Raw genomic sequence first — 16,958 nt, forward strand, 5'->3', positions numbered from 1 at the left:
AATGAGAGAATTTGCTGGGAATTCATAAAACTTTTAAGATATTACAGTTATTCAAATAAATGTTTGTTTATTTTTCAGGTACAACAGGTGCAGCATGTCTACCCAACACAGGTGCAGTATGTGGAAGGAAGTGATGCTGTTTACACCAATGGAACAATGTGAGTCACCTTCTGATATTGGAAGTCAATGGGAATAACCATTGAGCAAGCCTGCCAATTTGCTTTTGCTTGCTTTGCAAAACCACCCAAGACAATTTCACCAGAATTATTAGTGGGTGATTCGGAGAGATAGATTGCAAAGTGTGACAGAAATGGAGCAATGAAAGGCACTCAGGAAAGAGATAGCTCAGTGTAAACTAGACTTATTCCTTTGAAGGGAAATTGTAGAACATTCAAAGCTAATATGTCATGGTTGACAGAGGAAATAAAGCGAAAATAAAACAGAAAAAGGAGGCTTATGCCAAATGTCAAAAATAAAATTCAGTTAATAGCAAACAATATTATGGAACGTGCGGGAAGGAATTTAAAAGTTAATACGAAAGGCAGAGGAACTATGAGGTAAGATTATTAGAAAATATTAAAAGCAAACCTTAAAACATTTTAGAAACATATACAATGCTAATTTGATCCCCAAAAATAGTTTGGGGTAGCAATCCACGATTAACCCATGTACGGTGATTGAAATGTATGCAGCATGCCAATTTCATGATGTCTACTTGTTATAATGATTTCTGCATCCACCCAGCACTAACTACGCTGTTAATTGGTTACAAGCATCAGCAAGGGGCCCAAAATCATAACTTCCTCTAGCCTGTGCTGCTTAAAGAGGAAGTGCATTGTGGTTGGAGCTGGGAGTCATGAGGAAAGTGAATCTGTTTTGGGAAACCATGGATAATGGTACAACATGGGAGAGAATGGGTTCCAAGGTTTATTGCAGTAGGGGCCTTGCTGGAGGAGGTAGAAAGAAAGAGAGATGTCTTGTTTCTACATCAGGGTTAAGGCCCATCAAACACACAATCAAAAGGCAGTAGAAGGTGATAGCAATGGAGGTCAATGCCAGAGTGAAACCTGAAGACCTAGATGCAGTGACATGAGAGGTTCAATGATCCCATACGAATTGCGATGGTCTCTGAATGTATTTTCAAATGCCATATCTAACCACTAGCCTAAGCCACTTCTCAATTTAGCACACCCTCAGCACTCAGAACCATTATCAATCAGGACGTTTATATATCAGTCAGGTGCTTCGCTGCACACTCACACACTTGGCACTGCTGCAAGCCTCACAGCCACATCTCAGCTTGCACACACTGCCAGTTTTAAACCATGACAGCCATATCACTCAGTAGATTGCACCATGCTCATTGATGCACTTCCCTTTCTATTACAGGGCAAGGTGGCAGCAGGACTAACTGGAGGGGGACATGTCCTAATCCTTATGGAGGAATGGTTCTGGCTGTTATTGGAATGGTCAGGTCGTGACCACCAGGGTGCCGAACACCCAAGATGATTGTATCTTCATTCCAAATCCTCCTCCTCAGATCCAAATTCCGATCATCACACAATCTCTTCTGTTTTACAAGCTGCAGATCGTGTGCTCATGCATTTCTAAATTCTCCACCCCCCCCCTCCCTCCCGCCACTACAACTTTTATCCCCATGTGACTTCATCTCAGCTATCCATGAGGTGCAGTTTGAAAGAGCAGTGGGGGAGCACCAAGAAGAGATTGATGGTGAAGACTAGTACATCTCTAGAGAGAGAAACCGATATGAAAGGTTATTGACTTGAAGTGTTAATTCAGTTCTTCTCTCCACACTTGCTGTCTGGTCTGCTGAATATTTCCAGCATTTCCTGTTTTTATTAGAGAAGAACATTGATGGGCATGCACAACAAAATGCTTGGTGCATTGGGAAGCTTGCCAGAGGGCCCGTGTTCAATGTCAAAGAGCATGGCCTTCCTTTCATCAAAAGCCCAGAAGTGGGGATGTTCACTGATGATTGTACAATATTCAACATCGTTTGTGACTCCACAGACACTGAAATAGTCCATGTCCAAATGCCGCAAGACCTGGACAAAATCCAGGCTTGGACAGACAAGTGGCAAGTAACACATGCCATGTAAGTGCCAGGCAATCATTATCTCCAACACAAATCTAATCATTGAAAGGCATTACCATCACTGAATCCCCCACTATCAACAACCTGGATATTAGCATTGACCAGAAACTCAACTGGACTAGCCATATAACTGCTGTGACAGTAGAGAGGCGAGGTATCTCACCTCTTGACTCCCCAAAGTCTGTCCACTATTGACAAGACACAAGTCAGAGGTGCAATGGAATACTCTCCGTTTACCTGAATGAGTGCAGATCCAGTGACACTGAAAAAGCTCAGGACCACCTAGGGCAAAGCAGCCTGTTTGATCAGTACCCTTTCCACAACATTCACTCCCTCTGCCACTGACAAACTGTGGCAGCAATGTATACAAGATGCACTGAAGGAACTCACCAAGGCTTCTTAGGCAGCACCTTCCAAACTCATGACAGCTATCATTTAGAAAGACAAGGGCAGCAGATACCTGGGAACATCACCACCTGGAGGTTCCCCTTCAAGTCATGCATCATAGAAACATAGAATTCCTACAGTGCAGAAGAATGCCATTGGCCCATTGAGTCTGCACTGACTCACCGAAAGAACATCTTACTCAGTCCCACCCCCCTCACCCTATCCCCATAACATCTGCATTTACCATGACTAGAAAATAGAAAATTACAGCTCAGAAACAGGCCTTTTGGCCCTTCTTGTCTGTGCCGAACCATTTTTTGCCTAGTCCCACTGACCTGCACTTGGACCATATCCCTCCACACCCCTCTCATCCATGAACCCGTCCAAGTTTTTCTTAAATGTTAAAAGTGACCCCGCATTTACCACTTTACCCGGCAGCTCATTCCACACTCCCACCACTCTGCGTGAAGAAGCCCCCCCCTAATATTCCCTTTAAACTTTTCTCCTTTCACCCTTAACCCATGCCCTCTGGTTTTTTTCTCCCCTAGCCTCAGTGGAAAAAACCTGATTGCATTCACTCTATCTATACCCATCAAAATCTTATACACCTCTATCAAATCTCCCCTCATTCTTCTACCTCCAGGGAATAAAGTCCCAACCTATTCAATTTCTCTCTGTAACTCAGCTTCTGGGACTAATCCACCTAATCCACACATCTTTGGACACTGAGGGACAATTTAGCATGGCCAGCTAACCTGAACATCTTTGGATGGTGGCAGGAAACCACAACACCCTGAGGAAACCCACGCAGACATGGGGAGAACATGCAGTCACCCAAGCACGGAATCGAACCTGAATCCCTTGTTCTGTGAGGCAGCACTGCTCACCACTGTACCACCATGCCAACCATTCTGACTTGGAAACATATTGCTGTTCCTTCACTGTTGCGAGGTCAAAATCTTGGAACTCCCTCCCTAATAGCACTGTCTGTGCTTCTACACCTCAGGGACCGCAGCAGTTCAAGAAGGCAGCTCACCACCAACTTCTCAATCCCCCTTGCATCCAAAAATGGCTGATTGAAATCTTTGAGCTAATAGTGTGTATTTTTAAAGAAAGTAATCAAACAGACGTTCATTCAAGGGCAACTAGGGATGGGCAATAAATGCTGGCTGAGCCAGCGATGGCCACATCCCATAAATAAACTTAAAAAACGCATTGAGGGGAGTTCCAACTTAGCGCACAGGGCTTCGTGCAAGCTTGGAAAATTCCTATTGAGCGTGGAAGTAGTTACTCTTTTTACACACTCATGGGCCCATCTATCTATTGGCCAGTGTTACCACTTCTATTGCAGCACAATCAACAAACACCCAACATTTGAATGCTGGAGTGGGAGTTCAGACTGCTGTCCTGCAAGGTCACCTTGCCGCCATGCAAGCTTAGATTTCTGGCATTGTGGCTGTGGATAACAGTGTGCAAAGGGGCTTACAGAGTGTCACAGCAATCCAGAAATATGTCCAACAGGTTACTAAAGCGCTGACCTGTGGGAGTGGCTGTGGTTCCATGAAGTAGGAATATGCTGCCCACGTTCAGGGTGATAGCATTCATCTGCATTTCCTGCTACTCTGCGAATGCCCTTGCTGTTGCCTGTCTGCCCAGACTGCTGTCACCTATGCCCAAAAGGCATAGTCTGCAACCGGGCCTTGGAGTTTCAAAAGTTGCTCAAAGTCACCCTCTGTGGCCATCTTCTGCCTCTAAAAGTTAGCAGCTTGCCATCAGCCATACTGCAGCTACTAAAATAGCACTGGATTGAAACTCTAGAGCAGACACATGAACACAGGCACTGAGGAAATGCAGATGGGCAATTATTTTCCATTTGTATACAATATGGCATTTGATTCATGAATTTGATTTGGAATGTTTATTTTGTGATGGCTTTTATTTTTTTCTGTCAGAGGATTCTGTAATGGTTCAAGGCAAAGGGAATATAAGATTTTCCAGCGGGCTTGGGAAACTCAACCGGCACATTTTTCTGCCTTCCAAAATGCACACCCAACTAGTGTGTGACTTTGCCTTGGACTTTTGTCTTTTCACACTGGGGTCAGATTTGCATTGCATTTTGCAAACTGGGATGCAGTGCATGAGGAGTGTGGGTCCGGGCATCTTGCTGGGCCAGCATTTGTTGTCCATCCTTAATTGCTCTTGAACTGAGCGACTTGCTAGGCCATTTCAGAGGGCATTCCTGTTAATCTCGAGTCACATGTAGGCCAGACCAGTTAAGGGCAGCAGATTTCCTCATGATCATTAGTGAACCAGATGGGTTTCATCAAAACCCAGATTTTTACTGAACTCACATTTCACCATCTATCATGGTGGGATTTGAACCCATATCCCCAGAGCATTATCCTGGATCTCTGGATAACTAGAAGAAATTTCTGAGCATTAAAAGAGCATAGTCTTAGACTAGGTCCTCAAATACAAGTCCTGCCTTCCAGAAGTCTCAAAGCCCACAAAATTATTTTAAGATTCAACATACATTGAGGCATGTCTTAGCAGACCAACTTATTTGAAAGTTTACCAATATCAGCTCTTTGAAATCTTACCAAGACTTCTAGAGTAATGTATTTATCTGGATTCTCGAGATAATAAATATTTCAGACTACACAAATTATATTCAAAGATATATACACTTTATTGAAGAAACATTAGAGGTACAGCTTATACATGAAGTTATAAATGATAACTAAAGCTAATCATAGCATGTAAATAATGTAGACTAAATACATGAATTTTTAAAATCCATCTTGTCAGCAAAACTTACTGGATAATCAAACAAACAGTAATAAAAAAACTCTCAAATCCAATATGGTTATATTAGATTTCGAAGTATCTTTGTCTCAACCCATGAGGTATTCTTCAAAGGGAACTCAATCCCCTTATGTCCAAAAATGGCTGGCTGAAACCTTTGAGCTCATGGTGTGTAGTTTTAACGAAAGTCTCTGCAGTAATCAAACAGACTTTCATTGTCTAATTTATTAATGTGTCCTGTCAATTCAAGAATTGGCAGGACTGGAAGATCCCACCAGCAGGAAGAGCTGGAAAATCCCACCCTATATGTTTTATTTCTAACCTGTGTAATTGTGTTTTGAATTGGCTAGCAAGTTGACTACCTTCCAAATATAAATTGGATTCCTCCCAAAAATTAGATACTTCAAGACTTTGTATCAGCTAACTGCCTCATACTGGACTACATTTTTAATAATCACTATTCACTATCTGAAGTGATTTCACGTTCAGAGATTTCTTTAACAAGGATATCAACTTTAAGCACAGATGTCTATTCTGGCTACATTCCAATTTCTCGCCGTTTGAAGGCTTCTTTTGTTTAAAAAATGCATTGCTAATAATTTAAGTTACCAGCCATTTTAGGTTGGTAGCTTTTACATCAATTCCAACATTTTATGTTGCTAATCCTGCGATTAAAGTCTAACATCTTAGATTCTCCATCCAATATGTAACTTTATTTACACCCAGAAACCTGAATTCCCAACCCACTCTGATACCATGCCATCCCTCCTCAGATTTCTTATGTCCCCCACCCCCCTCAGATTACCCATACCACCTCCATGATCATCAATGTACCCTTCATAGTCACACCCAAGGTTCCACTATGTAGAGTCCTCGAGCCATGCAATGGGAGTTACTTTAAAATAATTGGCGGCAGGAGTGCAGTGAAATTAAACCTCTAATAACTAATAAAACCCTGCATTCAAACCCATTATCATTGATGCTAGAAAGAAAAAACGCCTACTCTAGTGTTAAAAAAAAAGTATAATCCTTTAGGTGCCTTTGAAGTTTTTAAACAAACAAGAAACTGCATCAAAGACGCATTCTGCTTTATAGCTTCTTAAAAGTATCAAATATTCTTCGATCAGTATAGCACTTACTGAGCTGAATGTTAGCATTTGAAACCTAGCCAAGCATTCATAATGGTTACAATTGTCAGTACAAAAAACTTTGAATTAAGTTACCTCTTACTGACAGAACAGGATGGTGCCCCAAAGCCATTTTGCAAAGCAGGGCTCCTGCCAATGACTGGACAGGAGCAGGTACAGAGATTCTATTCTAATTTCAAAGCAGTTTTTTTAAGAACAGTCAGAGCTGTCATCCATTCTAATGCATTATGGCACTTTCTTCAGTGGATATGTCAGCATGGTCAACATGTCTTTACTGGACATTTCCTTATGCATTAAAACATATCTACATTAGAATACAGCATCTAATAATGACATTGAAGGCATTGAAACATTTTACATTTGCCTTTTCCAGAGTCCTAAGCTGGCTTCCGCCTAGTGATCACAAACTCAAAAAAGGTGGGGTTTTTTTCAAGTCTTCCAAAATCCACAAAAGCACATAAGGAAGAAATGCAATTTCTGTAGTCCTCACAATGGGAACCCTGACCTTGGAAGAGGTTGGTGCGTTTTGCATCCAATGCCTTCCCGATCTGTGAGAATGCCACATGAAAATGGTATGGAGTCAGGAAGACTATTTATCGGAGCTAAAAAATGAAGCAGTGTTTTGTGACCTGATTCGTACTTCAATTGAGACAGCTGGTAAATGGGAAAATGGGGTTGAAATTATTAGTATTGCATTGAAATTAGATTTACATGTGTCAACCATGGCTCAGTTAGAAGCACACTTGCTTCGGAGTCAGAAGGTTGTGGATTCAGGTCCCGGGATATTGTTGCAGAAATTCCTCGGTAGTGCCCTAGACCCACCCATCTTCAGTTGCTTGGGCGGCACGGTAGCACAGTGGTTAGCACTGCTGCTTCACAGCTCCAGGGAGCTGGGTTCGATTCCCATCTTGGGTCACTGTCTGTGTGGAGTTTGCACATTCTCTTCGTGTCTGCGTGGGTTTCCTCCGGGTGCTCCGGTTTCCTCCCACAGTCCAAAGATATGCGGGTTAGGTTGATTGGCTATGCTAAAATTGCCCTTAGTGTCCTGGGATGCGTAGGTTAGAGGGATTAGTGGGTGGATATGGGGGTAGGGCCTGGGTGGGATTGTAGTCGGTGCAGACTCGATGGGCCGAATGGCCTTTCTCTGTGCTGTAGGGTTTCTAAGATTTCTAAGATTCATCAACGATCTTTCCCCTATCATAAGGTCAGAGTGGAGATGTTCGCTGATGATTGTGCAATGTTCACCATCCACTACTCCTCAGACACTGAAGCAGTCTGTGCCCGTATGCAGCAAGACTTGGACCACATTCCAGCTTGGGCTGATCAGTGGCAATTAACATTAGCATTACACATGTACCAGGCAATGGCCATCTCCAAAAGATAGAACTTAGCTTGACATTCAATGGCAATGGCATTGCTGAATCCCCTAATATCAACATGCTGTGGGTAGCCAGAAACATAACTGGACCAGCCATATAAATACTATGGCTACAAAAGCGCAGATCAAAGGCTAGGAATTTTGTGAAGAGCATCGCATCTCATGACTCCTAAAGCCTGTCAGTCGCCTTCAAGGCTTAAATCAGTTGAGTGATGGAATACTCTTCTCTTGACTGGACAAAGCAGCCTTTTTGGCACCTTATCTGCCACCTTCAACGTTTACTTCCTTCATCATTGACTGTTATGATCCTAATTGATATAACTGGATGGGATGATCCAAGAAGGGAACCCTGGCTCAAAAGATCATGACTTTTGCTTTTTATTTCAAAACATGGAGGGACAGAGTCACGGGACCACTAATTAGTTTTAACAACAAGGAAAAAATTAGTAAACATGAAAAATTGGATTATGATACTCCTTTATTCCTCCCTCAGCATAATGAATATACACAGATTTTAAGGATAACATGGATTACAAAGCATATCTTAAGCTACAATTATTTCTGTAACACAAAGTTCCTTTAAAAACACAGGCTGGCTGTGTCAATGGCACACTGCTCTGAACCCAAGTTAGTGTCTATGGATGTCTCTTCAGAATCCTCCCCCCAGATGATTGTCACATGAGAGTTTCTAAACTCCACTCCCAAAAGAACAGGCCTCAAAATCTTCTTGCACAACTATGCTTTCCATCTGCGGTTTGCATTCCAAAATCCAGTCCAAGTTTTCCACATGACCCTTTTAAACAAAGCTTCTGCTCAGCTTTTAACAAAGAATGCAGCATTCAGGTTTTACCACTTGCCCTTCAGGATTTCTTTGTCTTGACTTAAATTAAAGTTTTATTTATTAGTCACAAGTAAGGCTTACATTAACACTGCAATGAAGTTGCTGTGAAATTCCCCTAGCCACCACAGTCCGGCACCTTTTCGGGTCAATGCACCTAACCAGCACATCTTTCAGATTGTGGGAGGAAACTGGAGCGCCTGGAGGAAACCCACGCAGACATGGGTAGAACGTGCAAACTCCACACAGATAGTAACCCAAGCCGGGAATCGAACCGGGATCCCTGGCGCTGTGAAGCAGCAGTGCTAACCACATTGCTTTAAGTATCGATTCCCAGACTATATTGAAATGGCATCAAACTTTTGATTACCTCCAAAGTCTGCTTTCCCACTTTAAATCTTTACTGCAACTGTCTCTTTAACTTGGAATTAACTTTGTTTACTTTTCCTTTGCATTCTGAACAATAACTTGATTTCTATTCTCTTCAGTCTTCCTAATACATTCTCTCTTGTCTCATTTCCCTGGTTATCTGAACTGCATCTGGAGCTTTGGAAGTCTGCCATTTTGCAGCTCCCTTGTCCTGTCCAGCTTCTCCTGGCAGAGTTGAGAGATGTTCATTCCCTGGTATCCTTCAACTGCAAACAAACTCAGTTGAAACTAAATTTAAAAGCCTTTCTGCTTTAAAAGGGCCCCCAGTTGCTAAGCAATGACGTCTCCTCGCAAAGCTTTTATTTATTCTTCATGCCATAACTCCTAACAATTGGCACACAGTGGCAGCAGTGTGTACCATCAACAAGATGCACTGCTGCAGTTTATCTAGGCTTCTTTGACAGCACTTTCCAAACCCTTAACCTCTATCACCTAGAAGGACAAAGACAGTGGATGCATAGGAACATCACTACCTTTCTGTTGCCCTTCAAGCCACACATCATTATCTGAAACTGCATCACCATTCGTTCACTGTTGCTGAGTCAGAATCATGGAATTCCCTTCTTGACAGCACCATGGGTGTACCTATAACACATGGACTGCAGTGTTCATGAAGGCAGCTCATCACCACATCCTTGACGGCAATTAGGGATGGGCAATAAATGCTGGCATAGCCAGTGGCACCCGCACCCTGTGAATGGATAAATTCTTTGAAAATATTTCCACTCCAGGAATTGAGCACAAAAACATGTATGGGATGTGGACATTGCTGGCTGGGCCATCACTTATTGCCCATTCCTAATTGCGGTTGAACTGAGTGGTTTGCTAGGTCATTTCAGAAGTCAGTTAAGAATCAACCACATTGCTGTGGATCTGAAGTCATACATAGGTCAGACCAGGTAAGGATGGCAAATTTCCTTGCCGAAAGGACATTAGGGAAGGAAAACTGGGTAGAAGCATGACCAGAACTTGCTCATTTAAGTGTGACGAAAAGTTCTAGAATTCACTTTGTTGCTGACTTTTAATTGAATGTAGCACCTTAAAGGGTTTGATCATTTCATTATTTGATCATTTGTGTAATTGTGTATATATGCTCAAGAGTATATATTGATGAGTTCCCCCTTTATGGGTTGTTAATTTAATTATTTGTTGATCTGTACATTTGCTCAATAGAGTATATATTGAAGATTGAAAAAAAGATTGTGGGTTGGATGTAAATGGTATCCAATGTGGGTTTATAAATAAAAAATTGTAATTGAATAAAGATTAGGTTCTAGTGTTCAATCCATCTCAGTTTGGCAATTGAGTTTTAACAGTGGAACTGTACAATAAGAATCAATGTCCCTAGTTGGGAACAGGGTAAAACGACCAAAGTCCCATCGTCCAATTAACCTGATTTAAATTATGCACATCATATTTAATGTGATGTCTCACAGAAAACTAGCCTTGTTGTCCAGTCTCATCTGGAAAGAACTTTTGGGATGAGATGCCAGAGTTCAGTTCACATCGAGTAACCATAGCCTGGTATAACTCACTATCTTTAGAAGCGGGGGAATAGGAACATAAACTGAAGCTCTCTTCCTCCTTCCACACCACAACCTCTGGTGTTCACCAAGAATCTATCTTTGGCCAACCTCCTATTTTCCATCGGCATTCTGCCCCTTTCCATCATCATCCAAAAACACAACATCAGTTATCGCCTGTATGCCAAGAACGTAGCTACTCTTGACTCCTCCTCTATCTCTAAATTGTCAGACTGCTTGTCCAACATCCTGAGCAGAAATTTCAGCCAACTAAATATTGGGAAGATTGAACCCATTGGATGGATTTTTTTTTTTAATTGACTCATTTGCACTGGGTGGGCTGGCAGAGTGTTGGGAAGCCATTTGTCAGAGAAGCGAGCCCTGTCATGGTTCTTTAATCCTGCTGCAACATTAACATCCCACTTCTAGGTTTGCCGATTAATCTGTGTGCGCATGATGACAACCCACACTGTCAAAAGAAGTATCTCTACTAAAAACAGTGCGCAACCTTTGACTTGGAAGTAGTACAATAGGGAAAATTTGTATTTTTTATGAGGTCTATGGAATCTGTAATTGCTTTTAGGAACGTTTGAAAAAGGATTTTGGAGTGTTTGCATCCATTGTAATTTTCTTAGATAATAGATATTGGTCCATGTGATCTGGGGACCCTGAACTCGTGAACAGGACTAACGGGAAGGAAGTTAAGAACGAAACCTTATGACTAGTTAACAGACAGGAGAACTACAAGGGGAGGAGCTGGAGGGTAAAGGCAAAGATGCAGATACAAAGACAAAGTAGATAAAGACAGAAAGAGAAACACCAAATTTGTGTGAGAAGAAGTAAATCACTCGAAGAGCTCAGTTTTTCTGTTTTGCAGATAAGGAGATGGGTGCTATAGCAGGCACCATGCAAGCTGGCTAAAAAGGTCTAAACCTGGAAAGTTGTATGAGTAGCTCAGAGACATTAAAGAGCTAGTTGCTTTCGCAGAAGTGGCTAAACCGGGTTGTTATTGGCTGGTCATTTGAAAAATAACTCTGGAAAGCTACACCAACAGGGCTGTTGTAACCCGAGGGAGCCAGAGTTCATAGAAGGGTGTTTGCTGCTGATAATCACACCTGTGAATCTCTGAGGTGAAAGCTGTTGTTGGATAGGACTCCTAACCTACCCTGTGTGACTAAAGAACAACATATTTTGGAATTATGTGGCTACGTAATGCCATAAAGAGGAATATTAATGGTTATGCAATATGTATATTTGTTATATCAAATATTTAAGATGAAATTTATCTTTTTATTTGAAATATTATTTTCCTGTTATTTAATGTTTAATTTGCATTGGTTTTGAATCATGTCAAAGTAAAAAGTTACAAAATGTGAAATCTAGTTGGTAATTTCTTCATGGGGGGAGGGGTCATTCAGTAAATTTGATTATCTTGGTTTCTGGTTTCCCCGTGGCGATCAAAACAATACCTAAATTGTACATTGCTTCCTGAAGCTTCAGTTGCTGCAGCAATGGTGAAGAGACTAGGGCAAACTACCACCCTCAGACTCTTACCTGGACTCCTGCTGTGGGGATTTGAGGGACTGAAGTGAGTTAATGTTTTCCGCAGATGGGAGAGAGATGCCTGCCTCTCAAACCAAGCAGGTATGGATGGAAGTGGCTGAGGAAGTGAGAAGCAAGATTCTGGTCCTTTCAACCAAGAAGTTCAATGAGGGCAAGGAAGATGACTGGCATCCCACTTCCAGGTGCCAATCTCCACACTGACTTCCCCAGCATTCTTCTGCATGGCACTCAGGCAACTCATTTATTCCTCTCCAGGCACTTCCTCACATCTGAATGACCAGCACTTACAATCTTCCTCATCCTATTGACATTTCTCACTCATGCCTCACAGCCACCCTTTACAGTTTGTGTCAGTCCTCTCTCAGTTCACTATCTGCTTCTCACACGCGTGACTTCTTGCTTTCTCTCCTTGCAGGAGAAGAGTGCACCAGGAAGAACAGAGAACCAGGCTAATGGCCCTCTAATGATAGCCACCATTATGGCCACTGGCAGTGCATGTTCACCTGGTCTGCTGTGATGGACATGTCATTCCAAGAAGTTGTGATAATAATCTTTCAAGAAAGTCTCAGTCTCTTTCAGCACTGGTGCTCAGACAAGTCAAGAGAGCTGATCCTCTGCTTGTAGACCCTGTTTTGGGTTATTGCCTCATTCCAGCCAGATTTGTGTCCATTGTCGCTCTGAGTACCTGAAGAGAAGGCAAATGGTGCTGTTGCTGGTGTGCTTCTGCTGCTGGAGCTGATGGTGTTCCTACCGCTGCTCCTGTTGTTCCTCATCAAAGGTCCAAGGTAGAACTGCATAAGCTCTGATGTCCTCAGGCTTTATACCAATGTATAACTGTTCTCATGTGCCTAGTCTTAATAAATGAACCAACAATGTGTTTACTCAACCCCTTGTGAGTGATTGATGCCTTGTGTCTTGGACAGTAACCAAGCACCAGGTTTTATATTATTATAATAACACAACAGAAAGATGTGTTTGTAAGATGACTAAGCAGGTTAATTATCAACCTCCAAATCCTTCCAATACAACTATGGCAGTCAGTAGGAGAGGGAGAGCTTCTTGGTCAGCCAAAACCATGTGATAGCTGCAGCGCAACAGCCTCCCTACATTTAAAGACTCCAAGCGCAGGTTCTTACCACAGATGTACTGTGTGGCAAGCAGTTTCCTCACTTAGGACCATCAAAGACAGAGTGTTTTTATCGCCCCTGACCTGCGGCATGACAAAGAGTGGTGACATAGAGGAGACCAACTGCTTGAGGAAGGAGAAAGAGGAGGAGGGAGAAGGGCTCTCAACAGAAGGCCATATTCAATCAGGGTCTTAACCTTAGCAAGGAACAGTGTATCTGACATTTCTGTTTCACTAAGGAGGTGCTCACGGAAATCTGCCATCTTTTGTAGGCAGACTTACCGCCTCAATGAAGGATGTAGGTGGCATTGCTAGGAGCTGTAAAGGTGACCATAGCCATGAGCTTTGCGCTGAGAACTTCCAGACGAGAGAAAATGACATACCAACATGTCACAGTTTACCATCTCAGTAGGTTGTCATTTCAAAATATGGCTGCATTTCTGAAAATTGCAACTTTAAGTAAATCGGCTTTAACTGAAGAAAAATATTCCCATTGGAATCAATGTTATGTCTAGGGTTATGTGTTTAGGACCTTCCTTATCAGAAATAAAAGCATGAAACAATTGTACCCTATAAACTGAAACCTGTTACATTGTTAAATTCTTATATTGATAAATGAAATGTCTTCTAAAATAAAATACATTAAAAAATATAAAGGAAAAATGTAACTTTCTACTTAGAGTTATAATCTAACCCATGGCGGTCCAGTAATGTTCTGGTGAATCTGCATTACGCTCTAAGCGCAGTACATTTTATCTAACTGCGTAAGCTGCTCCAGATATGGTCCAACTAGGCCTTTGTATATGGCTGCAAGAAAAATCCATTCTCTTTATAAATTAGCCCTCTGTTTATTAAGGCTCTTTGATGATCTTTTTGTACCTGTAAAACCTCAGATACTTTCAACCAGTTCACTTACTCAAAAGCTTTACCCAGATGCCATTATTTGCAAGATGGATAAAGGACAAACACAAGTAAAGGTTCAATAAGTTTATTAATAATAATACTCTTAACCCTTAAGTTACCACATAAAACAAGGTGATACCCCAGATTCAAGTGTACCACCCACAAAGGTGGTTTGGTTAAACTGCAGGCCCGATTCTCTGAGTCCCTCTGGTCCATCGTCAAGAAGGTGAGTCTCGATGGCAGCTTCTTCCTTCCTTCCTTCTCTGGTCAGTCTTCCGGATGGTCAAGGTCACCTCCCTTGTCGAGTCTTTGCTGCTGGCGTGTCTGAGGTGCCGTACCTTTATCCCCCTCCCTCCCCGCCTTTCCAGAAACTTCTCTGGCTTCCGGCCAATGAGGTCTCGGGAGGGGGTCCAGTGGGTTTCTTGATGTCTGCCTGACAGGACACCGGGGCTCACCCCCAGGTGTCCATCTCCATGGTGTTGCTTACATGTAACCTGTTGTCATATAAGGTAACTGCAGGAACTCTAGGTGACAGAAAGTCTGGCCCGATCTGGGCTTCTAACAGTAGACCGGTGCATTTCAATGGGGTGCGATGATCTGCTGGTCTCAGTGCGATGATCTTTGATGGGTGATTGATGGGACAGGCCCAGACATGTTTCTGTGTCTTTGTACATTTGACCTTAGTCAAGTCTGGCCTGCATTTGATTTTAATGTGCCCAATTCTTTAATTTAGGATATCCAATTTAATTGGCCTTAAAACTAGGCCCTTATTATACTACCACAATCTTTTGTACCTGACTGCCACATTTTAGTAATTTCGGTACATGGAGCCCTGGACTTCATAATCATTGGAAATAATTTCTCCCACTCACTTAATCAGACTATGTCTCTCTTTAATTTTATGTTTCCATGTACGCTATTTACCATACCACCAACTTTTATGTTATCAGTAAACTTCGATATATGGGTCTCTATTGTATCATCTAATTCATTAATAATTGTTGAAGTCCCATTGTTGGTCCTTTTCAGACGGCACAAGAAACTTCCTTAAAATTAGAGTATATATCCACTATCCCTACTTTGTGCCCTGTATCGACTAACCAATCTCCTAACCAGGTCAATCGTATGCCTTCAATTCCGTGAGCTATTTCCTCAAACAATCCAATTAGGTTTGTTAGACATGACCTATCCATTACAAATCCATGTTGACTCTAATCAGCTCAAATTTCCCTGACCTTAATTATAGATTCAAATAACTTCCACAAAACAGATAATAGGCTCGTAGTCTATAATTTCTTGATTTATCTCTCTCACATTTCTTAAATAATGGAGTTACATTTGTAATTTTCCAGTTTAAAGGGACTTTTCCTGAATCAAGGGAGCTTTGGAAGATTATGGTTATAGCACCTGCTATTTCACCTGCTTTTAAAACCTTATGGTGGAAACAAAGGGCTCCATGGATTTGTCAGTCTATATTGTTAATTTTACAAAGAGTTTAGAATGAGAAGACATTGGATGTAAGATTAAATATAGGACATATAGTAAGAAACCTTTTAAATCGAAATTTGTGGTGTCATAGAATAGATTAATAGTGATTGAGGCAGCAATGATGTTAACATGTAGGTTAGCTAGGCAGCTGCAGTCTAGGGGAACAGACCAGGCACATTGGATTAGGACTGCGATGATAAAACACCATGAAGCTGAAGTTTTGTATATTCTAATTTTTGTGTAATCTTTTTCTTAAATTTTTTTCTGGACAAGATTGAGAAATAGTTACCCAGAATTCCTGATGGCTCCCTACACATTAATGAAGAATATATAGCACAATAGGCCATTCGGCTCAGCTAGTTTCTATGGTGTTTATACTCTGCAAAAGTCTCCTCCCATTTCATTTACCCTCATCCCAGCCTTTCAGTATTTTTTCCATTCATGGGATCTGCATATTTCTGGCTGGGTCAGCATTTGTTGCCCATCTCTAATTGCCTTTAAACTGAGTGACTTTCTAGGTGATTTTAGAGCATTTAAAAATCAACCACATTGCTGTGGATCTGGAGTTACTTAAAGAGCAGAAAAGTAAGGACAGCAGATTACCCAAAGGACATTAGTGAACCAAATGGGTTTTTACAATAATTGACAATAGTTTCATGGTCGTCATTAGACTTTTAATTCTGAATTTTTATTGAATTCAAATCTCACCACCTGCTGTGGTGGGATTCAAATCCGGACCCCAGAGCATTACCCTGCATCACTAGTCCAGTAAGAAGTCTCACAACACCAGGTTAAAGTCCAACAGGTTTATTTGGTAGCAAAAGCCACTAGCTTTCGAAGCGCTGCTCCTTCACCAAATGAGTGGGATTTCAGTTCACAAACAGGGCATATAAAGGACACAAACTCAATTTACAAAATAATGGTTGGAATGCGAGTCTTTACAGGTAATCAAGTCTTAAAGGTACAGACAATGTGAGTGGAGAGGGGGGTAAGCACAGGACTTTAACCTGGTGTTGTGAGACTTCTTACTGTGTTTACCCCAGTCCAACACCGGCATATCCACATCATGACTAGTCCAGTAACAATACCACAATGTCACTCCCTCTCCTCCAATAAAATATCTTTCTATTCCCTTTTTAATTTACCTAACTAGTTTTCTTTGGTAAGCATCTAAGCTGCAAGCTAGTGGTAATGAGTTCCACTGGTTAACCACTTTCTGAGTGAAGAGATTTCCCCTTTACCTCCCGATTTGAT

The 16,958-nt window shown here is 41.7% G+C and overlaps 1 protein-coding gene across 5 annotated transcripts in view; it reads left to right on the forward strand.

The window, feature by feature from the left end:
* rfx3 (regulatory factor X, 3 (influences HLA class II expression)) overlaps window positions 1–16,958 on the forward strand; it is a 348,433-nt gene that overhangs the window by 174,753 nt on the left and 156,722 nt on the right. For all 5 annotated transcript variants that reach the window (XM_078214298.1, XM_078214299.1, XM_078214297.1 and 2 more), the window contains one exon: window positions 79–158. In XM_078214298.1, coding sequence (XP_078070424.1) covers window positions 79–158 — 80 coding nt within the window. The remainder of the gene's footprint in view (window positions 1–78; window positions 159–16,958) is intronic.

This window comes from Mustelus asterias, chromosome 6, assembly GCF_964213995.1.
Source record: "Mustelus asterias chromosome 6, sMusAst1.hap1.1, whole genome shotgun sequence".
Taxonomy (NCBI): Eukaryota; Metazoa; Chordata; class Chondrichthyes; order Carcharhiniformes; family Triakidae; genus Mustelus; species Mustelus asterias.